Source organism: Rhinopithecus bieti, unplaced genomic scaffold (genome assembly GCF_001698545.2).
Source record: "Rhinopithecus bieti isolate Rb0 unplaced genomic scaffold, ASM169854v2 scaffold_11933, whole genome shotgun sequence".
Taxonomy (NCBI): domain Eukaryota; kingdom Metazoa; phylum Chordata; class Mammalia; order Primates; family Cercopithecidae; genus Rhinopithecus; species Rhinopithecus bieti.
In genome coordinates, this window is record NW_016806995.1 from 1,263,472 (window position 1) to 1,288,580 (window position 25,109).

The window sequence follows — 25,109 nt, forward strand, 5'->3', positions numbered from 1 at the left end:
ACACAGGACAGAGTTTTAATAATTTTGTTCAGCACAGAAAATTTGCTAGAAAATTCAGTTAATTTATTAATGATTCATTTTTCCTAGATGTTTCTCTGAAGCTTAAAGGATGGGCTTAAGGTTAGCAGTCGATGTGTTTTAAGAGGACTCCCTTCCTAGCCCTTGGCTGTGAAACTTGCAGTTTGTGGAGAACCCACACTAAAATCTCTCCCTAACAGCTGGGGAGCTCCTTGAAAAGAAGGCTGGTTTTCTACAATCTTACATTCTTTGTACCTGGGAGTTTCTGGCACATGGGAAACATGCCTGGAATTTATTGGTTTAAATCCAATAATGCTTTAATTCTTTTTTTTCTTTTTCGTAAAAGACAAGGTCTTGCTCTGTCCCCCAGGCTGGAGCGCAATGGCATGATCACAGCTCACGATAACCTCAAACTCCTGGGATCAAGCAGTCCTCTCACCTCAGCCTCCTGAGTAGCTAGGCCTATAGGTACACACCACCATGCCTGACTCTTTTTCTTTCTCTTTTTTTTGTAGAGACAGGGTCTCGCTACATCACCCAGGCTGGTCTCCAACTCCTGGCCTCAAGTGGTCCTCTTGCCTTGGCCTCCCCAAATGCTGGGATTACAGGCATGAGCCGCAGCACCTGGCCCTGATTGTCTTCATAAGGAAAGCTTTCTTGCTAGGTGGATTTTTCGTGAAAAGTGGCAGAAAATCCTTTTGTCGGCCAGGCGTGGTGGCTCACGCCGTAATCCCAGCACTTTGGGAGGCTGAGGCAGACAGATCACGAGGTCAGGAGACTGAGACCATTCTGGCTAACACGGTGAAACACGGTCTCTGCTAAAAACACAAAAAAGAAATTAGCCGGGCATGGTGGCAGGTGCCTGTAGTTCCAGCTACTCAGGAGGCTGAGGCAGCAGAAGAATGGCATGAACCCGGGAGGCAGAGCTTGCAGTGAGCCAAGATCGCGCCACTACACTCCAGCCTGGGCAACAGAGTGAGACATGGTTTAAAAAAAAAAAAAAAAAAATCCTTTTGTCATCAGAATAGTCCTGCAGCAGAAAACCCCTGTACAATAAAAAACTACTTGAGATGAAATACAAATTATTCATCCACTTTCCTTTGCAATTGTCCCAAAAGCCACAATGATAACAATTTGTGCAGTCTTTTATCATACATAAAGCTATTTCACCACATTGTCTCAATCTAATGTAACTATCAAGTATTTACTATTTGTCAGCACTTCACAAAACTGAAGACATTTATAGGCCAGACATGGTGGCTCACACCTGTAATCCCAGCACTTTGGGAGGTCGAGGCGAGTGGATCACTTGAGGTCAGGAGTTCGAGACCAGCGTGGCCAACATGGTGAAACCCCATCTCTACAAAAGTACAAAATTAGCCGGGCATGGCGGCACATGCCCGTAATTCCAGCTACTCGGGAGGCCGAAGCAGGAGAATCGCTTGAACCTGGGAGGCAGAGGTTGCAGCGAACTGAGATCATACCACTGCACTCCTCTGTGGGAAGGAGTCTCTGTCTCAAAAAAAAAAATTCATTCCTTTATAATCCAAACAATTTGTCTTGAAAAGTGTTTTAATTTCCATTTTGCCAGCTGGCAAACAGATTCACAGAAGTAAAGTGCCTTACCCAGGGTTCTGCTGTTAGTAATGGCACCACAGGACCATAATGTACTTTCTCTCAGTTCAAGCCTGCCCTGAAGACAGCCCCAGAGCACCACCCTGGTGCAATGCATGCGACGATCAGGTGACAACCACATCCCATGGGGAGACGTAGGATTTACCTCTGGACCAACTGCACGATGCTCTGGGTGTTGATGAAGAAGACCTCTCGGTCAGCCTTCCGCTGCAGAGTGGCTGCGTGGCAGTCCAGGATGGTGGCTATCTGGATGGGAAAACAAGACAGATCTGACTGCTGATGATTCAGATGTCACACAGCAGTCCCCTAAAGCAGGGGTCCCCAAACCAGTACCCAAACCAGCACTGGTCTGTGGCCTGTTAGGAAATGGCTGAACAGCGGGAGGTAAGCAGTGGAAGAAGGAGCGAAGCTTCGTCTGTATTTACAGCCCCTCCCCATTGCTCATATTACCATCTGAGCTCCACCTCCTGTCAGATCAGTGGGAACATTAGATTCTCATAGGAGCGCAAACCCTGCTGTGAACCACGCATGCAAGGGATCTACGTTGCACACTCCTTATGAGAATCTAAGGCCTGATGATCTGTTGCGGTCTCCCATTACCCCCAGATGGGACCGTCTAGGTGCAGGAAAACAAGCCTGGGGCTCTCACAGATTCTACATTATGGTGAGTTGTATAATTATTTCATTATATATTACAATGTAATCATAATAGAAATAAAGTGCACCATAAATGTAATGCACTTCAATCATCCTGAAACCATCCCCCTCCCCGGTCTGTGGAAAAACTGTCTTCCACAAAACTGGTCCCTGGTGCTAAAAAGGTTGGGAACTGCTGACCTACAGGACCCACCACAGCCTCCCAGGGAGGTCCCATCCAAGGCTCATTTGAAGATTGAAAATTCCAGGCCCAAAGCCTTCCAGCTACCCTGCAGCACCCCTGTTCATCCCTTCAACGGTGAGGAATTCAAGCGCTCAAAATGCCAGCAATCACATGGAGGAGTGCACACACTCGCCTTCTACCGGTCCGCACACATGAACAGGATGGGGAACGAGGAGATGGGAATGTCCCACTCTAGCAAAAACCAGGGTGCCGGTGGGGAAGGGTCCTGTCTTTATCATTAGACGTAATGTTATTGGTATATTGCCTTTGGCATCAAAAATATTTTTAAAGAAAAAAAACCCTGCATCAATGACAAATTCCTGAAAGTTCCAAGTGTGTACTTTTTCAGTTAGGATCCTCTAGAGTTTGGTTTTTGTTATTTTTTAGTTCAGATATACCTTACATACCATCATATTCCACCATCTCCCTTTAAAGTGTACATTCAGTGGTTGGTAGTGTATTCATAAAGTCGTGCAACTACCACCACCATCTAATGTTAAAGCATGTTCGTCACTCTAAAAAGAAACCTCGTAGTCATTAGTGCTCGCTCTCTATTTTCCCTGCACTGCAGCCCCTGGCGGTCACTAATCTACTTCCTTCTTCATGAATGTGCCTATTCTGGACATTTCATAAAAAATGGAATCACACAGGGCTGGGCACCATGGCTCATGCCTGTAATCCCAGCACTTTGGGAGGCCGAGGCAGAAAGATCACCTGAGGTCAGGAGTTCAAGACCAGCCTGGGCAACATGGTGAAACCACACCTCCACTAAAAAAAACAAAAAATTAGCTGGGAATGGTGGTGTACGCCTGTAATCCCAACTACTCGGAGGTCTCAAAAAAAAAGGAATCACATAATATCACATAATATGTGGTCTTTTGTGCCTGGCTTGTTTTATTTCCCTTAGCACAACAGGTTCATCCACGTGGAAGCATGAATCAGTATTCTTTCTTTCTTTGGCTGGACAATATTCCAGCCCTTAGAACTGCTAACCTCTGAGAATGGCCTGAACGACACTGTTCTCTGGTTTCCCAAATCACCAATGTGTGGGTGGGTGGATGACGATGGTGAGGAACCCTCTCACCAGAGGGCAGGAAGGCAAATAGGCAGAGGGGCTCTTCCCAGTGCAACTGCCTTTCAAATGCCCCACAAAACCAACAACCACAACAAAACGAGCAACGCGAGGCCAGTGTATAAATAATAGAGATATTTCATACTACCCTGGAATGGCTTCCATTCTTTTTTTTTAACGTGTTCACAAATGCAACTATGATTATGATGAGACATCTTAGTATATTCTTTTTTTTGGAGCACAATGGTGCAATCTCGGCTCACTGCAACCTCTGCCTCCTGGATTCAAGCAATTCTCCTGCCTCAGCCTCCTGAGTAGTTGGGACTGCAGGTGCGTGCTACCACGCCTGGCTAATTTTTGTATTTTTAGTAGAGATGGGGTTTCACCATGTTGGCCAGGCTGGTCTCGAACTCCTGACCTCAAATGATCCACCTACCTCGGCCTCCCAAAGTGCTGGGATTATAGGCATGAGCCACTGCACCTGACCTCAGTACAATTCTTAAAATACAATATATATACATATGTGTGTGTGTGTGTATATATATATATATATGTACACACACACACATACACACGGAGCTCCCAGATGATCACCTACAAAATCCAGGGACGGAAAATCAAAGCTGCAAACCAGTGAAAAAACAAAAATAAAAAAACTTGCCGTTGTCCTCTAATGATGTCAGCCAGTTTATTTTTTTGGGAAATGCTCACTCCATCTGCATCAACTCCATCGGAAACTTGAGTTTTACGCAATAAGACCTAAGGAATGTTGATGTTCATTCAAACAACTGTTGCTTTGAGTAAATGATGGGATTCTGCAGATGAGGCTTGAAAGGAAACCCTCGGCCTGATATGTTAGGCTATAAGTGGGTCTCAAGGAGTTCAACTTGATCAGAGGCCAGATATGGAGCCAGACTGGGAGCCGGCCCAGTGTGACCATCCTGGTGGGGTGGGACTGGGTGGGGGAGCACGTACCTGCTGGCTGGGGAACTGGCACAGCACCGAGGTGATGTTGCTGGCATACTGGGCCATCACCCTGCGGACTGACTTCTCCACGGGGGCCGGGATGCGGCCTGCCACGCTGGTCATGATCTCCTGCAGCTCCAGCAGCGGCAGTGAAGGGTGCCGGAGGGTCATCATGAGTTTCTGCACCCACTCCTTCAGCTGAAGCGGGGACCACAACATCAGCCCCCAGCCCTGCATGGGCATGGGCACCACCCCCCACAACAGGGCACCCAACACAGCTCAACCCATCCTGACCCCATGCACTCAAGTGGCTGAAGATCCAGACCCAGCAGCCTCTGGGGCAGTCCAGAGTGGAACAGCCCCTGACCACATGGAATACTCAGTTTTCCCACATAGGAAGAGCCTGACTCCCCCTCTCTGTGCATCAGAAAGCCAGCATGGTGGAGGGATCAAACATAAGGTCACGTGATGAGTTGATGTTTATCGTATACTAGCTTAGTAGCAGACAGTGTTCTAGGGCCTTTCTTTACATGTTCTCATTTGATCCCTAAAAACAACCCTACAAAGGAGGTCTAATGATTTTGTCCATTTTGCAGTTGAGGCAACTGAAACACAGAGAGATTAGTTAAGTTAACCAAAGTCACTTAGCTAGTAAGAAGCAAAACTAGGAGGCAAACCCAGGCTGTTCAGCTCCTGAGACTGAACTGCTCCCCTATGCTCTTTCCGGGGTGTCTCAGTAGCCAATGCTGATGGTCTTTGGATGACGATGACAATGGGGCCAACGCCCCAGTGTGGTTGTGAGGTTTCAAAGTGAACTGATACATAAACTGCGAAGCACCCCAACTAATAAAAGTTGCAATTATTGTGGAGTGCAGTAGCTCATGTCTGCAATCCCAACACTTTGGGAGGCCAAGGCAGGACGATCACTTGAGCCCAGGAGTTCGAGACCAGCCTGGGCAACATGGTGAGACCCCATCTCTACAAAAAATTAGCTGGGCATGGTGGCAGGTGCCTGTAACCCCAGCTACTTGGGAGGCTGAAGTGGGACAACTGCTTGAGCCCAGGGGGTCGGGGTTGTAGTGAGCACTGTTTCACTCCAGCTTGGGAGACACAGCAAGACCCTATCTCAAAAAAAAAAAAAAAAAAAAAAAAAAGTTGCAATGATGTCAATAATCATCAGGCAGCATAACATGGGGTGAGGAGCACAGAGTCAGAATCCTGATGGCCATGGTTCAGATGTCATCTTTGCCTCCTCGTGTATGAAGCACGGCAAGTCTCTTAGTTCCTGTGTGCTTCAGTTGCCTCAACTGTAAAAGGAAGTAAGAGTTTCTACCTTATCGGTTGCTGGGAGGATGAAATAATTTAACTTTTAAGTAGTTAGAAGGTGACACAGTGAGCATGGTGGCTCATGCCTGTAATTCCAGCACTTTGGGAGGCTGAGGTCGGTGAATCACCTGAGGTCAGGAGTTCGAGACCAGCCTGGTCAACATGGTAAAAACCCATCTCTACCAAAAAAAAAAAATACAATAATTAGCTGGGTATAGGTGGCACATGCCTGTAATCCCAGCTACTCAAGAGGCTGAGGCAGGAGAATCACTTTAACCTGGGAGGCAGAGGTTGCAGTGAGACGAGATTGTGCTACCACACTCTAGTGTGGGTGACACAGCAAGGCTCCATCTCAAAAAAAAAAAAAAAAAGGGTGACACATGGTACATACTTGCTAAGCATTGGCAATTATTATCATCATTGCCACGATTTTCATCATCACTAGTCACTGTTATGAGCATCACGGGTCTTTCAAGGAGGTCTGCAAATCAGAGAACTTCTTGTCTCTCTACTGAGTGAACAGATGAGACCCAGCAAGGGTAAACGGCGAACAGAGGTGTGTCTCAAACAAAGTGCCTTGTCTGTCATCTCCTTAAGGGGGGTGACCCCCACTGACTCCTTCCTTAACGTCCTACTGGAGTATTCTCAGTCTTGAGCTGAACTGCTACAAGCCCAGTTTACGATCAAAGAGAAAACGTCAGGCCAATGTTTACAATCGAATTGAGGAATTCCCTGAGGACAGGTCCTTCATAAACACAACAGACGGGCTGGGTGCGGTGGCTCAGGCCTGCAATCCCAGCTCTTTGGGAGGCCCAGGCAGGTGGATCACTTGAGCCCGGCAGTCTGAGACCAGCTTGGGGAATACGGCAAAACTCCATCTCTACAAAAATACCAAAAATTAGCCGGGCGTGGTGGGGTGCACCTATAGTCCCAGCTACTCAGGAGGCTGAGGTGGGAGGATCTCTTGAGCCCAGGAGGTTAAGGCTGCAGTGAGCCTGGGCGACAGAGTGAGACCTTGTCTCAAAAAATAAAATAAATAAAATAAAAACAACAGAGGACCGACCATTTTCTCATTTCTTACTAATGACCTCTGCTGTCATGGGGTAGACCTGACTCTCCACACGGATCTACACGCCTGCGCTCATAGGTGACTTTACCTTTATGCTAAAAATGGGCTCCGGCAGACAAAAGCCACTCATGACGTTGGTGAGGTTTTCCAGGACGCTGTGGAAGACCTGGTGCAGTTTCTCTCCAAGGATGGGCAGTGTCTGCTGGGCAGGGAGTTCTCCTGTGAATGGTTCAGCCTGATGAGACACCACAAGAATGACAGGTCAGGAAAACTCTGGGAGTCCCAAATGGGACCGAGCAGAACGGGAGGCGGGGCAGATCTGCTGGCTTCCATATCAAGTGAGGATGAGGCCTGAGGAAAAAATCGAAGACAATGTACTGGAAAGTTAAAATGGCCAAACTCACACCCCAATGTGGGTTTTCCAAACCATTCCTTTTGAGCTCAAGACCAGCCTGGCCAACATGGCGAAACCCCATCTCTACTAAAAATACACAAAAAATTCAGCCAGTCAAGGCGGTGCGTGCCTATAATCTGAGCTACTCCAGAGGCTGAGGCAGGAGAATCAATTGAACCTGGGAGGCGGAGGTTGCAGTGAGCCAAGATTGTGCCATTGCACTCCAGCCTGGGAAATGGAGTGAAATTCTGTTTTCCTCCACAGTCTGATCATGGCTTCTCCATCTGGGCCCCCACAGCCCAGGGCCAAGGGCAGTGTTCTAACTACACTCACCAAGTAAAATTACTTGATCTCCCAGTCCGTCTCACAAGCATTTATGTGAGGCTCAGGGAATGGGTGGCCAGGCCCTGCCTTATTAACCCAGCACAGGAAATGTGTGCTGAAAGGAATCACAGTGCAGGTACCTGGACCCGCCCACTGATCCAAAAAGGCTCAGTCTATTCCTAGCTTTGGGAACTCCCTAAAGAGACTGATGATGCCAGGTGCAGTGGCTCACCCTTGTAATCCCAGCACTTTGGGAGGCCAAGGTGGGCGGACTGCTTGAGGCCAGGAGTTCAAGATCAGCCTGGCCAACCTAGTGAAACTCCACCACTACTAAAAATACAAAAATTAGTCAGGCATGGTGGCACAAACCTGTAGTCCCAGCTACTTGCTACCTGGGAGTCTGAGGCAGGAGAATTGCTTGAACCCAGGAAGTGGAGGTTGCAGTGAGCCGAGATCATGCCACTGCACTCCAGCCTGGGTGACAGAGTGAGACTCTGTCTCAAAAAAAAAAAAAAAAAAAAGAGAGAGACTAATGAAAAGGATTGTAACAACAGTCATTTGCAGCAACATGGATGGAACTGGAGGATATTACGTTATGTGAAATAAGCTGGGCACAGAAAGACAAATTTAGCATGTTCTCACTCATATGTGGGAGCAGAAAATTAAAACAAATGAACTCATGGAAACAGAATGTAGAATGATGGCTGCCACGGTCTGGGAAGGGTAATGGGGCTGGTGGGAGTGGGGGTGGTTAATGGGTACAAAAATACAGTTCAATAGAATGAATAAGATCTAGTATTGAGGCTGGGCATGGTGGCTCACACCTGTAATTCCAGCACTTCAGGAGGGCGAGGCGGGCGGATCACCTGAGGTCAGGAGTTCGAGATTAGCCTGGCCAAAATGGTGAAACCCCGTCTCTACTAAAAATACAAAAATTAGCCGGGTGTGGTTGCAGGTGCCTGAAGTCCCAGCTACTCGGGAGGCTGAGGCACGAGAATTGCTTGAACCCTGGAGATAGAGGTTGCAGTGAGCCAAGATCACGCCACTGCACTCCAACCTGGGCGACAGAGTGAAACTGCATCTCAAAAAAAAAAAAAAGATCTAGTATTGATAGCACAACAGGGTGACTCTATAGTCAATTAAAATTGAATGTATATTTTAAAATAACCAAAAGAGTAGAATTAGAATGTTCCTAGCACAAAGAAATGATAAATGCTTGAGGTGATAGATACCCCAATCACCCTAATTTGATTATTAGACAGTATATGCCTATATCAAAGGTCACATGTAGCCCATAAACATATACACCTATTATTAGACTGTATGCCTATATCAAAAGGTCACATGTGCCCCATAAATATATACACCTATTATGTACCCATAATTATAATTTTTTAAAAAAAGAAAACAAATACAATCAATAAAATACTCTGGAGAAAAGAGACAATGTGATATTTGTAAATGCTTTTTTTGCTGGACAGATGTACTAATGATTTTAGAGTCTTGCTTAGGAGGGTGTAAACATTCATTCATTCATCAAGACTTATTATTTCTGAGCACCCATTATGCCCCGAGCACTGTGCTAAGCCCCAGGATCACAACAGGGAACATCAAAAGTAGTCCTTGACCTCAGGGACTCATAGGTAATGACAGGGCTTGACAAACGCTAAAAAATTAACAGGAATCTAAATTGGAGGTCCCCCCAAGAGCCTGAGCTCAGGGTCACATGACAGACACTCTGGTGCACCCCCTAGTGGTCCTGAGGACAGGGTGATGGCCCCGGCACCTGCACTGCTATACGTTCATCCAACAACCAATATTTACAGAGCACCTCTGACGTACCAGCTCCTGTTTTTGGCACTGGGGACCCAGCAGTGAGCAAGAAAGCCAAAAAGCCCTATTCTCATGGTGTTTCCAGTCTCCTGGAGGCCAAATAATAAACCAAGAAGACAATCAGTGAGGTCGTCTCTGTGAGGTGTGGTGTGTGTTTGCACATGGGTAGAGGTGAGCACAATTTTTTAAAGGGCGGTTGAAAGAGACATGACAACCATATGCAATGCGCTAACCTGGATAGGATCCTGAACATTAGGTAAAAACTAAGAAAATTGTACACTCATGTTCATGGCTGCCTTATTCACAGTAGCCAAAAGGTAGAAACAATCCTAGTGTCTATCAGTGGATGAGTCAATAAACAAAATGTGATATACCCCTACAAGGGAATATTATGCAGCCTTAAAAAAACAGGGACATTTTGCCACATGCTATAAGATGGATGAAACTTGGAAACATTATACTAAATGTAGTCATAAAAGGTCAGATACTATATAGATTCCACCTATATGAGGCACCTAGAGGAGTTGAATTGATAGAGAGAAAGCAGAATAATGGTTGCCAGGGGCTGGAGGGAGGAGCGACTCGGGAGTTACTATTTAATGAGTGTCAAGTTTTAGTTTTGCAAGTGCTGGAGATGGATGATGGTGATGGTTGTGCAACCATGTGAATGTATTTAATACTGCTGAAGAGAACATTTAAAAATGGCTAAGACAGTAAATTTCATGTTATGTGTATTTAACCATAATTTTAAAAAAATGAACTAAGGAAATCTGAGTGAACAATAATGTACCAATATTGGTTCATTAAATGTGACAAATGGACCATACTATTGCAATAATAGTTAAATTTAAAAGTTAATTATTATTCTTAAACAATAATACCTAATATATCGATATTGGTTCATTAAATATGCCAAATGGACCATGCTCGTGCAATAATAGTTAAATTAATAATAGTAAATTGATAACAATAGTAATTAATTGAGGCCAGGTGCAGTGGTTCACACCTGTAATCCCAGCACTTTGGGAGGCTGAGGAGGGTGGATCACCTGAGGTCAGGAGTTTAAGACCAGCCTGGCCACATGGTGAAATCCTGTCTCTACTAAAAATAAAAAAATTAGCCAGTGTGGTGGTACACGCCTATAATCCCCAGCTACTCGGGAGGCTGAGGCAGGAGAATCACTTGGACCAGGGAGGCAGAGGTTGCAGTGAGCCAAGATCATGCCACTGAACACCAGCCTGGGCAACAGAGCAAGACTCTGTCTCAAAAAAGAAGAAGAAGAAGAAGAAGAAGAAGAAGAAGAGGAAGAGGAAGAGGAAGAGGAAGAGGAAGAAGAAGAAGACCAACAACTGATTGAATAATAATTAAATGAATGACAGGGAAACTGGCTACAGACAATATGGGAACGCTATACTATTTACATAACTGTTCTGTACATCTAAAACTATACTAAAAATTAAGTCTATTAAAAAGAAAAGGTGGTCAGTGGTCAAGAATGCCCTCATTGAGGGGAAGACATTGGAATCAAAGCTCCTAGGAGTTGAGAGTGATCCCTGCAAAGTCTCGGGTAGGTCCTTCATGGCAGAGAGGACAGCCCCCAGGAGGGAGGGATCCAGTGTATTCAAGTAAGTGATGGGGAGAGGGACAGAGGAGGAAGGCAGAGAAGAAAGCAGGGAACAGCTCATTTGGGGTCTTGTAGGTCACTGGCAGAAATTGGGTTTTACTCTAAGCAGGATGGAGAGCCCCAGAGAGGGATCTGAGCAAAGCAGGGTGCAGCTTTCTTGTGTTTCTGCACCATCACGGTGGCTGCTGAGATGAGCTCCGTCTGCAGGCGGAGGCAGGAGAAGAGCTATCAGCCTTGAGTCTATCTGTCTCACTGAACCAGCGGAGGCTGCAAGTGCACCTGCACCAGCCAGGGCACTTGGGCCGTGGAACCACATACCGGGTGGACCTTAGAAGGGTCATCAAGCTCCAGCCTGGCCACCACGCAGCCTGCTTCCAGGACGGCCCCTGGACGCTTGATGTACTTCACCCGGCCACTTTCCTGCACGTTCAGGGTCATGATCATCTTCATCACCTATTTCGTAAAAAGAAGGAATAGTACAGAGCCCATCAGGATTGACACCCAGAGCCACCCAGAACTAGTGATGCCAGAGCAGGGACTCGTCATTTAAATGGAATGACTCCCTGGGCAGTGTTCAGGCAGAAGGGACAAGGAAAAGTGACCTTTACTGGAAGCCTGCTATGCGCCAGGCAAGTGCCATTCACTCTGCAAAGCCAGCCAAGGAGGTGTTTGTGATGCCCATTTACAGATACAGAAACTGATGTTTATTTCCAAAGGGGGGTCTTCTCTCTCTTAGAAATACTGTTAAATCATGTTACATAAGAGTGGTTCATATACACGTTCCTAAAATGTACTGCATAAGTCAAACATTTTGTGAACAGTTTGTTTTATTAAAGGCACTCAGACAACCCTCAGGGAACACTCTGTGAAATGAAGAATGTGCTCATCAGCCCTTTTAATGTGCCTCTCTGAGTGTCCGGATACGTGGATGGCATGAGCTTTGTCACCATGGTGTCAGCTGCAGAGCCAGGACTATGCTGTGTCTCTTGCTTGGCAGTTCACAGCTTGGGCACCCAAGTCAGCCAGGCCTGGACTAGAATCCCAGGACCCGATCCCCCCAATACCTCTGTGATCTTCAGAAGTGGCTTCCCTCCTTGAGCCTCAGTTTACCCAAGTATAAAATGAGGAATAATGATAGTTTCACCTCTTAGGGCTCTTATGAGGATTAAATGAGATGCAGATCCTGCCATGCAGCAGGTCAATACACAGTAGCTACTATTATCGCTGTATTTTCATTGCTATTATTGTTGTTATTTTCCAGGTTTGAATCCTGGCTTTGTGTGACCTCCAGCGAGTTTCTTAGCCTGCCTGGGCCCAGCTTTTTTTATAAAATGGGGACCACATTTGTGCCCATCTCATACAGTTGCTGGGAAGGTTAAAAAATAAAGATCAGCCGGGCGCGGTGGCTCAACCCTGTAATCCCAGCACTTTGGGAGGCCGAGACGGGCGGATCACGAGGTCAGGAGATCGAGACCATCCTGGCTAACACGGTGAAACCCCCTCTCTACTAAAAAATACAAAAAACTAGCCGGGCGAGTTGGCGGACACCTGTAATCCCAGCTACTCGGGAGGCTGAGGCAGGAGAATGGCGTAAACCCAGGAGGCGGAGCTTGCAGCGAGCTGAGATCCGGCCACTGCACTCCAGCCTGGGCAACAGAGCCAGACTCCGTCTCAAAAAATAAATAAATAAATAAATAAATAAATAAATAAATATCAGTAAAATGCTTAGAACAGCACCTGCCACATGGTTACAGCTTTGCAAGTATTGGCTTAACACCTTTCGATCATTGCTGGGGTCAATATTTAATATTTAATCATTGATTGATAATAATTGTTATTATCAATCAATTCTTGGCTGGGTGCAATGAGTGGCTCATGCCTGCAATCTGAGCACTTTCGGAGGCCAAAGCAGGTGGATCATCTGAGCTCAGATGTTTGAGACCAGCTTGGGCAACATGACGAAACCCTGTCTCTACCAAAAATACAAAAAATTAAGTCAGGCGGGGTGGTGCGTGCCTGCAATCCCAACTACTTGGGAGGCTGAGGTGGAGGGATCACTCGAGCCTGGGAGGCGGAGTTTGCAGTGAGCCGAGATCACGCCACCACACTCCAGCCTAGCTGGCAGACTGAGACTGTCTCAAAAATAAATCAAGGAAACTGATTTACAGAACAGTTTACAGAACAGTTTTGTAAATAGTACAGACAGTTCCCATATTCTCTGTATCCAGTTTCTGTGTCATTAACCTTCTTATTCATTCCTGGGGAGGTGTGCATTTTTTGAAGTTTTTTTCTTTGAATATTTCAGGGGATTTGGCTGAAACGCACAGAATGACTCCCTTAGGAATTTGCAGACAGTGGCCAAGGGGAGAGGTAGGCCTGTTTGTTCAGATATGGGACAAAGCCAGAGGAGTGGGGGTTTGAGGGTTCAGGATTCTCCACGGCCGGCTCTGCAGTCACCTCCATCTCAGCGTAGCTGCTCCCAGCCTCAACGTGGCCCCCGTCCTCCACTGTGTACTGTGTCAGCTTCCCAGCCGAGGGGGATCTCAGGACCGTAGGATCATTCTCCTTCTCAAACACACACGTCTTATTGCCGATGGTAATTCGGTAACTGGGAGAGAGGAAGAGTGGGTAGGGAGACTGATGAGGACCATCAACCCAGCAAGCCCTAGTCCGGCTATCAATACTATTTCCCCTTCCTAAAGGGGGAGTGTACCCTCTACATTCCCAAAGGGTGGCATTTAATAGTTATCTCAGAGACACTGAGAGTGAGGTGGGTGAACAAAAGGCTGTGATGCTTTCTTTCTAAGGCTGAGGTGGGAGGATCGCTTGAGACCAGGAGTTTAAGACAAGCCTGGGCAACACAGTGAGACCCCGTCTCTACAAAAAATTAAAAAAAAAAAAAGTTAGCCGGGCATGGTAGCACATGCCAGAAGTCCCAGCTACTCAGGAGGCTGAGGCAGGAGAATCCTTTAAGCCTAGGAGTTCGAGGCTATTGTGAGCTATAATTACTCTGTCACCCAGGCTGGAGTGCAGTGACACAATCATGGTTCACTGAAGTCTTGACCTCCCTGGGGTCAGGTGATCCTCCCATCACAGCCCCCTGATTTGCGCCACCACACTTGGCTAATTATAGTATTTTATAGAGATGGGGTTTTGCCAAGTTGCCCAGGCTAGTCTCAAACTTCTGGACTCAAGCGATCAGGGTCTCACTCTTGCCCAGGCTGGGCAATAGAGTGAGAACCAGTCTTTATTTATTTTATTTTTTATTTTTTATTTTTTTGAGACACAGTCTCACTCTGTCGCCCAGGCTGGAGTGCAGTGGCGTGATCTCGGCTCACTGCAAGCTCCGCCTCCTGGGTTCACACCATTCTCCTGCCTCAGCCTCCCAAGTAGGTGGGACTAAGGCACCTGCCACTACACCTGGCTAATTTTTTTCGTATTTTTTTAGCAGAGATGGGCTTTCACCATGTTAGCCAGGATGGTCTCGATCTCTTGACCTCGTGATCCACCCGCCTCAACCTCCCAAAGTGCTGGGATGACAGGCGTGAGCCACCGCGCCCGGCCGAGAACCAGTCTTTAAAATAAAATAAAATAATAAAAAGGATGTGACGCTTTTTTGGCTGAAAGCTGGTTCCTTTTACTGACATACTTCTAACAGGGCCTGACACAGAAAAATCAATCAGTGGATATGATTCAACAAATATTTACTGACTCAAAGTCTTAACCTTTGAACTGGGGAGAGTGGAACCTATAATAATCCTGAATATTCTTGGCAGATAGAACATGGGTTAAAAAAGAGATAACAGGCAGGGTGCGGTGGCTCACGCCTGCAATCCCAGCACTTTGGGAGGCCAAAACTGGCTGACTGCTTGAGTCCAGAAGTTCAAGACCAGCCTGGGCAACATGGCAAAACCCCGTCTCTACAAAAAATACAAAAATTAGCTGGGCGTGGTGACATGTCCCTGTAGTCCCAGCAACTTGGGGGACTGAGGTGAGGGAATCACCTTGGAGCCCAGGGAAGTCGAGGCTGCAGTGAGTCATGATCGCACCACTGTACTCCAGTGGTCTCTGCCTGGGTGACAGAGCGAGACCCTCTCTCAAAAAAAAAAAAAAGGAGATAATAAAACATTACTCTGGCATAAACCTAGTCTGCCTTCTTCCCAATATTGAGGATTAAGAAGAGTCTCCACTCTCTAACTGGAGTTTTTCAGACATCCCCTCTCCTTTTGTCACCTTGGCCAGGGTCTGTTTCATTGCGTGACCTCGGTGTGATCAGACACACTGGAGGCGGAGCATCTTTGGGGCCTATCTCACTATCTCACAAGCCCCTGTGCTAACAGCTTCCAGGACATCTTGTGTGTTACCCGTCAGGTACACAACACCCTTTCCTGCCACTATCTGTTCAGTGTGTCATCTTCCCCAATGGACTGGAAACTGCGAGTCGGGCCCAGAATGCTATCCCAACACCCAGCACAGCGCCTGGTACGGAGGAGCTTAGTAGGGCACTGCCATGCTAACTGGGTGGATGCCGGAGCTCAGATGCACAGGCAGCAGGCACCTCGTCACATACCTCACAGGCCACAGAGCTGGAAGTCATGCCCCGTTCAGCTCTGAATCCCCACCAACCAGGTTACTAGAAAAGGGCCCCCTAGGATCCTCCCCTAAATATCTGCCAGTTGCACAGAATTCCAACCAAGAGATTAACTTCTCTGCACGCCCCCAGAATTTACCGGAGAGGCACCTTCTCTAACACCCTTGGATCTGCACATAGGCCAGCGCTGTGTTTTCCACGCCTGGGACAGAGAGCTGTGCACGCCCAGCCCACAGTGGGACTCGCACCCCCACGCACCTGTCAACCTCTTCCTTCATGTAGGTGGTGTAGCTGTTCCCATTGTAGGAGAGCAGGAGCCCCCCATCGTTCAGCCGGTGGGCGTCAATCTCGATGTGGCAGCCATTCATGATGAGAACGAACATGGTCAGAGACTGCCGGGCCACCTGTGGGGACAGGCCCCTTGTCACCGCCTGGGTTCAGGATGTGCTCCCAGAGCACTGTTTGGCCCCGCTAACAACAAACAAGAGCTGGTTGTCCACCACAGAGGGCCAAGATGAACACCCCTGTCTCTTGGATCCAGCCCTCACAATCCCTGCCAAGGGAGCAGCTGCTGATGGGGCTGGGGGAGGCCTGGAGTAGTGAGCCACACCTGCCCGTGGGTAATATAGTCGCTGTCAAGCCATGTTGCCGACTGCATGCCCTCTGGGCCTAGAGTCTCCCTTCTGATTCCTGTCTCCAGCTCTCACTCTGGGTGAGGCAGCCCTGGAGACTCCACAAGCAGCCAGGTGCAATGAACTAAATGTTTGTGTGCCCACAAAATTCATAAGTTGAAATCCCAACCCCTAATGTGATGGCTTTAGGAGGTGGAGCCTTTGGGAGGTGATTAGATCATGAAGGTGGGGCCCTCGTAAAAGAAATTAGTGCCCTTATAAAAGATGCCCTGTAGAGCTCCATGGCCCCTTTCTGACATCTAAGGACATAGTGAAAGGACAGCATCTATGAAATGAAAGGTGGGTTCTCAGTAGATACCAAATCTGCCAGTGTCTTGATATTGACCTTCCCAGCCTAGAGAATTGTGAGACATACAGTGTGTGGTTTAGAAGCCACTCAGTCTTTGGTATTTTATGACAGTAGCCCAAATGGACTAAGACACCCGAACGTAGACTAGGGCTCTGCTCCCTAGACCCAGCTCTGCCCAGGAGCACACAAGAGCTTTGGGACATGCGAGAGAGACACAGCCAAGCCCTGGTCCCAGCACCACATCTGCCTCCAGGAAGAGTGCCTGCCCCATCTGGTACTTCAGTTCAGTTTTCTCGCAGAAAACACACACCGTAAAGGGCCTTCAACCTATAAAATACACATTTTATGACACAAGGTAGCAAGAAATGTGTATTGCAGCACTATTTGTAATAACAACAAAAATTAGAACAACAAAAATTAGAACCACATTAGCAAGCCAACAACCTTGCAATGGAACACTCTAGATCTGCCCTGTCCGATAGGGTGACCCCTAACCACACACAGCTATTTAAATTGATCAGAATTAAACAAAATGTAAACTTCAGTTCCTCAGTCACACTTGCCACTTTCAAGTGCTCAGTCACCGCATAAGGGCAGCATCTTGGACACAGCAGATAAGGAACATTCCCATCACTACTGAAAGTTCGGGGAGACAGTGCTGTAGACATGAGTTTAGACTCGTGTTAAAGAAACTTGTTAATAACATGGAAAACTTTATGCCACGATCATATCAAAGCTGTAACACTATATTTGCACCATGATCTCAACTTTGTAAAATTAATGCAAAAGAAAAAAATATATAACAAAGATTTGCTAAAATGTTCACCAGGATTACCTCTAGGCATTAGCACATGATGGATTTGTTTTCCTGATTTTTTAGGCTCGCTTGAAATTTTAAAATTTTCTACATTGTGCATATGTGACATTTAAAATCAAGTTGGGGGCAGCCAGGTCCCCAAAGGTAGCCAAGAGGCATTAGCAGCAAAGGAGGATGATTGTGAAAGCACACCCTGATCAATGACACACAGGTTTAGTTGAACTAAAGCCCCCAAATCTCCCAAGTTGTGAGTTCTACTCATGCTCATCTATATTAAATAGAAAGTATTAGTTAAAAAAAACAAACATTCTGTCTCAGAAGCAGACTCAAACTCTGTCCTCTTTTCCCTCCCAACAATGTGGCCTTCCTGGAACCTGGAATGTGACCTTATTTAGAATGGGGTCTCTGCAGATGGAACTAAGATGAAATCATACTGGATCAGGGTAGGCGCTAAATCCAAGGTGACTGGTGTTCATACAAAGAGACACAAAGACACAGTCATGGAAGACAATGTGAACACACACACACACATACAAACACACACACACACACACACACACAGAGGCAGAGGCCAGGGGGTGGCTCATGCCTGTAATCCCAGAACTTTGGGAGGCCAAGGCAGGCAGATCACTTGAGCTCAGGAGTTCAAGACCAGCCTAGGCAACATGGTGAAATCCCATTTCTACTAAATATACAAAAATTAGCCAGGCATGGTAGCATATGCCTATAATCTCAGCTACTCAGGAGGCTGAGGCAAGAGAATCGCATGAACCTGGGAGATGGAGGTTGCAGTGAGCCAAGATTGCACCACTGCACTCCAGCCTGGGCGACAAAGCGAGGCTCCGTTTGGGAAAACAAAAAAACCAGAGACAGAGACGGGCAAGGCAGCCACAAGCCAAAAATCACCAGGGACTGCCAGCAGCACCAAAAGCTGGCAAGGCTCGGAACAGATCCTGCCCCAGGACCTTCTTCAGAGAGACCACGGCCCACCAACACCTTGATTTTAGACTTGGCCTCCAGAACTGGGACAGAATAAATTTTTGTTGGTTTAAACCAGTTTGTGGTACCTTGTCACCGCAGCTATAGGAAACTTATCCACGCTCCACTGTGCCCTTTGCGGACTGCACAGGCCTACATGTTCTAAAAGCCAAAGTGTTTAGGTGTCAAGGTCATGGACTACACGGGCATTCCTGAGGAACACAAGTGCTCAAACCCAAGCATGGGCAAATCTACTCCAGGGATGGTTCATGGAGGAAAGAAACTCCCTGAAGCTTGCACAGTGTTGGAGACATCGGAGAGGCACAGGGGCATTTACCTTGAGAATGTACTTAATGCCTCCGTAAATTAATTCCACATCTACGATGTTCAGTAGTGAATCCGCTGGGAGGACCTGGCCCCTGAAAGAAAAGACAGGGCCATGGTCAGCCTTGGGAGGGACTGAGAACTCCACAGCCATCCCTTGCATTTAAAAAAATTACACAGCTCTCTGCATCAGCAAACCTGACTGCACTAAAAATGCTAAGCTTGGGCCGGGCACGGTGGCTCATGCCTGTAATTCCTGCACCTTGGGAGGCCGAGGCAGGCATATCACTTGAGGCCAAGAGTTCAAGACCAGCCTGGCCAACATGGCAAAACTCCATCTCTACTAAAAATACAAAAATTAGCCAGACATGGTGACATGCACCCGTCAACCCAGCTACTCGGGAGGCTGAGGCACAAGAATTGCTTGAACGCGGAGGGGGCGGAGGTTGCAGTGAGCTGAGATTGCACCATTGCACTCCAGGCTGGGTGACAGAGTGAGACTGTATCTCAAAAACAAAAAAAAAGCTAAGTCTGATTAAAAGGCACGCACAGAACCTGAATCACCCCGAGGACCCTGATATTGCTCAGAACTTAAGGAATCAGCACTTGCTGAAGGATCTGAAATCTTTTTTTTTTTTTTTTTGAGATGGAGTCTCGCTCTGTTGCCCAGGCTGGAGTGCAGTGACCGGATCTTGGCTCACTGTAAGCTCTGTCTCCCGGGTTCACGCCATTCTCCTGCCTCAGCCTCCCGAGTAGCTGGGACTACAGGCGCCTGCCACCTCGCCCGGCTAGTTTTTTTGTATTTTTTAGTAGAGACGGGGGTTTCACTGGGTTACCCAGGATGGTCTTGATCTCCTGACCTCGTGATCTGCCCGTCTCGGCCTCCCAAAGTGCTGGGATTACAGGCTTGAGCCACCGCGCCCGGCCGGATCTGAAATCTTAAAAATGCTTTTCGGGAGCAAAATCCATAATGGTCTCTCGAAAAAATTTCACACATGGGATCCTGCCTCCTGCTTATGAAAGAAACCTGAGCAGGGACTACGATTCTACTACCATTCAAAAGCATAACAAAGCACTAAAAACGTTTCTCACCAGCACGGTGGCTCACACCTATAATCTTAGCACGTTGAAGAGTTGAGGCAGGAGGATTGTTTGAGGCCACAAGTTTGAGACCTGCCTGGGGGGAAATATAGTGAGATCCCATCCATACAGAAAATTTTAAAAATTGGCCAGGCATGATGGCATGCACTGGTGGCCCCAACTACTTGGGAGGCTGAGGTGGGAGGATCACTGGAGCCCAGGAAGTCGAGGCTGCAGTGAGCCGTGATCACACTACTGCACTCTAGCCTGGGTAACAGCCTGGATGACAGAGAACTCTCTCAAAAAAAAAAAAAAAAAAAAAACCTTTTATTTTCTTTTTGATAGTTCCTTTGCCTCTTGCAGTAGTTATCAACTGGGGGTGATTATTCTGCTCCTAACCCTGGGACATCGGGCAATGTCTGGAGAAATATTTGATTGTCACGACTCAGAGGGAAGGGCTGCTCCTGGCATTTAGTGGGGAGAGGCCAGGAATGCTGCTAACATCCTACGATGCACAGGACAGGCTTCCAAACAAAAAATGATCCAGCACAATACGTTAATGGTGCTGAGGCTGAGAAACCCCGGCCTATCCTAACAGAGATCGCCTGGTTGCTTTCCATTCTGGTCCATTTTATGATGACCCTCTGATTTAGGTGAGGGTCTGGGAATGCACCCATTTGTAGAGATGACCTTTCAGCCGCTTTGCTTCCCAAATCCACCTCCTTGAACTCAGAGCTCCTGACTATTATGATGCACCTTACACAAGTCAGCATGGATCTGTACACAACAGTCTGCACACTGACTGCCACCCTGGCCTCGAGAACCCCATTCCCTGACCCATGGCCTCTTCCAGGGTGGCCTAGGTTGATCCGCAGAGGAATTTCCCCGAGGCAAGACTGGAGGAGAGACTCACCAATTGCCTGGTGACTAATTGGCCACACAAATAAAGGAGACAGGTTCTGCCTCCTAAGCTGCTAACACATACCACAAAAGCAGAAGGGAACTGCCACAGGCCCTACCTTTCCAGGGAGTGTAAGAAATCTGTCATGCACGTTCTGAACATCGCATCGGCCACGTTCAAGGCCCCGCATACCACCCCAAGCATGATATCCGGTTTCTCCGCCTAGGAGAGAATGTACTTCAGTATCCTCAGGAAGCTGAGGTCTCGGCCATCCAGAGGGGAGACACAGGCAGCTCACTCTCCACCTGTACTTTCTCAGCAATGAGGTAGTCCAACCACCCAGTGTCGATGTCATTGTTCTGGAAGCTCTCGGTCTCCAGGAGGTTAATGAGGTATTCCACGGTGGTCCTAAAGTCACCTCGGATGGACAGTTCCTTCAAAGCCACCACCATGTTCCTTGAAGGGAAAGGCACATGGATCATTCTCCAAATTCATGCATACATCAACAGAGTTGCTGCAATCATGTGGTTCAGAGAACTAGAAAAGCACAGGAGTGACCGGGTGTGGTGGCTCACGCCTGTAATCCCAGCACTTTGGAGGTTAAGGTAGGTGTATCACTTGAGGTCAGGAGTTCGAGACCAGTCTGGCCAACATGGTGAAACCCCATTTCTACCAAAAACACAAAAATTAGCTCAGCATGGTGGAGCACACCTGTAATCCCAGCTACTCAGGAGGCTGAGGCAGGAGAATCGCTTGAACCTGGGAGGCAGATGTGGCAGTGAGCTGAGATCGCCACTGCACTCCAGCCTGGGCGACAGAGCGAAACTCTGTCCCAAGAAAGAAAAGAGAGGCGAGGGGAGGGGAGGGGAGGGGATGGGAAAGGAGAGGAGAGGAGAGAAAAAAAGAAAAGGAAAGGAAAGAGAAAAGCAAAGCACAGGCGTTGAGAAGGCTCTGACGGACACAGCCAGTACATTGATAAAGCACCATGGTTTACTGCCTGGGTAATCTTGGCCAAGTGACTTGGGAGCTCTGGACCTCACTTTCCTCATAAGGAAAATGGGGAAACAGCCCTGACTTCAGACAGGTGTTTCCGAATTGAAATGAGACATCCCATGTAATGCACATGGCCACTGGTCAATAAATGTTAACTACAATGAACGTGATTAGTTACCATGTTATCATTATTGACTATAAGAGTTAGTGATTAGTAGACAGAGAACGGGCCAGCCATGGTGGTTCATGCCTGTAATCCCAGTACTTTGGGAATCTGAGGCGGGAAGACTGCTTGAAGCCAGGAGTTCAAGATCAGCCTGGGAAAAATAGTGAGACCCTATCTCTACAAAAAAGTTTTTTAAATCAGCCAAGCTTGGTGGTACATGACTGTATTCCCAGCTACTGAGGAGGCTGAAGGGGGAAGATAGCTTGAGCCCAGGAGTTTGAGGCTGCAGTGAGCTATGATCACACCACTGCATTCTAGCCTGGGCAACACAGTGAGACACCATCTCTTAAAAGAAGAAAAAACAGAGGGAAAATTGGTCACTGCCCCTGTCTCTCCCTTGACCTATTCCAATCTCCTCCTGTCCCCAGAGCTGGTGTCACCCTCTCATCATCCACACAGCTGCTCCACCTGTGTATGTGGGGTGCACCTGCAGATGGATGGCACTGTCACCCAGCTCAGGGGCCTGATGGGCCCCATGGCTGCCTCTCCCCAACACATAGCCTCCAATCTTCAAGCGCACCAGTTCAAATGGCTAAACCGCAGGCTGGGCATGGTGGCTCACGCCTGTAATCCCAGCACTTTGGGAGGCCAAGGTGGGCGGATCACCTGAGGTCAGGAGTTCGAGACTAGCCTGACCAACATGGAGAAACCCCAACTCTACTAAAAATACAAAATTAGCCGGGCATGGTAGTGCATGCCTATAATCCCAGCTACTTGGGAAGCTGAGGCAGGAGAATTGCTTGAACCCGGGAGGCAGAGGTTGCGGTGAGCCAAGATCATGGCATTGCACTCCAGCCTGGACAACAAGAGCGAAACTCCATCCGAAAAAAAAACACAAATGGCTAAACCTCTACTCCCTATGGATTCAGAGTGAGTGTGGGTAGGTATCTGAATACCCTTTCTGGGAGAGAAAGCTTTCTTTCTTTCTTTTTTGAGACGGAGTCTCACTCTGTCACCCAGGTGGGAGTGCAGTGGCACAATCTCAGCTCACTACAACCCCCGCCTCCCAGGTTCAAGTGATTCTCCTGCCTCAGCCTCCCAAGTAGCTGGGATTACAGGCGCCCACCACCATGCCTGGCTAATTGTTACATTTTTAGTAGAGATGGGGTTTCACTCTTGTTGCCCAGGATGGTCTTGAACTTAGTGCTGGGATTACACACATGAGCCACCGAGCCCTTTTTTTTTTTTTTTTTTTGTCGAGCCGGAGTTTCACTCTTGTTGCCCAGGCTGGTGTGAAATGGCATGATCTCCGCTCACTGCAACCACCACCTCCCAGGTTCAAGCAATTTTCCTGCCTCAGCCTCCGCGGCCACCAGGACGCCTGGCTAATTTTTGCATTTTTAGTAGAGACAGGGTTTTGCCATGTTGGCCAGGCTGGTCGTAAACTCCTGGCTTCAAATGATCCATCCGCTGTGGCCTCCGAAACTGCTGGGATTACAGGCGTGAGACACTGTGCCTAGCCAAGAAAGTTTTCTTGTCTTGCAGCATCCTGTGTGCTGTCAGCAGGTAACAGGGAAGGACACTGATGACCCCATTTTGGGGGTGAGAAAATGAAGACCCAATGAGGTCAAACAAGGGTATCCACAGGCCATGAGTCGTCAGCTGTGGGTCTGGAAGCCGGGTCTGAGTTAACCCGCTGGCCTCACGGGTGAGTGGCTTGTCCCAGTTTCCTCGGAGCAGTCCCCATTTTAGCACTGAGAAGTCCTTCAGCCTGAGAAACCAGTGCCAGGAAAACCAGGAGAGCTGATCCCCCTACTGGACTCTCACTAAGAGCAATAAGAAAAGCTGGAATTTCTGCCTATGAGTTATGTTGAAGTTGCGGTTGGTCCATTCGTAGCATGTGACAAGACACAGGTCACTTCACTGGGAGGGGTCTGGGTTGGCTGACCTGTCTCCCACGTCCTATTAAGCCCTTTCTGCTGCAATCTTCCATAAGCTTCAAGGATCTCAATTTTTCACTAAGCATGATTAAAATTAATTATTCTAAGCTGGCAAAGAAAGCCTGATCATCAAAACTGCCCAACTCAATTCAATTCATGGCTAAGTGCCCCAGGCCAGATTTTAATGCTAAGGCCTCTGGGATTTTTTCACTCCGAAGGGCAGTTATTTACCCACACAAAAACCTTTAATTACAAAGTAAACTAGTTTTCTACCTTTCCACAGCCGTGTCAAGTCAGGGCAAGTGTCGGATGTGGTGTGTCAGAATTTGGGGGTCCCTCTGTCAATGTGGGCTTCTCAGCTCTGCAGAAACTATCACGAGCATCGGAGGACTTGGCTGAGCTGGGGACATGGGGCTGCTGTCACAGGCCTCTGGGTGGTGGGTGGTTCACAGCAGGACACACTCCTTGAAATTTAGTCTTCCGTGTGAAATACAACCAATTAGGGAACTACCGATAAGGTTTAAATGTAAAGGAGCTTCCCTCCCCCTTTCTTCAGCTACAGTACTTACCACCCTTTAAACTTTGGGTACTCCTTGAACGATCTTTAGATCTCCTTCAAGCTAGACCTCTTATAAGCTCATGACCAAATTACATTTTACTTTGTGGATCTTCAATAAAGGAAAAGGGCAGGCTTTGATCTTGAACTTCAAGCATAGGGTATTTAAAATGGGGCCTACCCTGTGATTTACTTTTCTTGGTCTCCTCAAATGCAACTGTATCTGAAGCCCCAGGGGACCTTTTAGTTTCTTAAAGGACGGAATTGGGAAAAGGAGGAAGTGGGAAGGGAAGGAAAGAAGGAAGAAAGGAAAGACCGAGGAAGAAAGGGAGGGGGAGGAAAGCAGAGAAAGGAGGAAAAGAAGGAAGGAGGGAGGAAGGGAGGAAGAAAGAAGACAGGAAGACAGGGAGGAAGGGAGGAAAGAAGGGAAGGGGAGGAGAGGGGAGAGGAGGGAATGGAAGGGGAGGGGAAGGCAGAAGAGGGGAGGAAGGAAGGAAGACAATGAAAGGGAAGGAAGGAAAGAAGAAAGAGAGGGAGGGAAGAAGGAAGGGAGGGAGGAAAAAGTGAGGGAAGGACGAGGGGAAGAAGGGAGAGAGGGAGGGAGAGAGGGAGGGAGGGCGGGAGGGAAGGAGGGAAGGAAG

General features: G+C 47.7%; 1 protein-coding gene across 3 annotated transcripts in view; it reads right to left on the reverse strand.

Moving 5' to 3' along the window:
• Positions 1–25,109, reverse strand: part of ACACB (acetyl-CoA carboxylase beta) — a 164,481-nt gene that overhangs the window by 59,397 nt on the left and 79,975 nt on the right. For all 3 annotated transcript variants that reach the window (XM_017879718.1, XM_017879719.1, XM_017879720.1), the window contains 9 exons: positions 21,119–21,269; positions 20,932–21,035; positions 18,846–18,927; positions 15,991–16,136; positions 13,599–13,749; positions 11,460–11,594; positions 7,055–7,201; positions 4,581–4,769; positions 1,799–1,899 (listed from right to left, as the gene is read on the reverse strand). In XM_017879718.1, the coding sequence (XP_017735207.1) occupies positions 1,799–1,899; positions 4,581–4,769; positions 7,055–7,201; positions 11,460–11,594; positions 13,599–13,749; positions 15,991–16,136; positions 18,846–18,927; positions 20,932–21,035; positions 21,119–21,269 (1,206 nt within the window). The remainder of the gene's footprint in view (positions 1–1,798; positions 1,900–4,580; positions 4,770–7,054; positions 7,202–11,459; positions 11,595–13,598; positions 13,750–15,990; positions 16,137–18,845; positions 18,928–20,931; positions 21,036–21,118; positions 21,270–25,109) is intronic.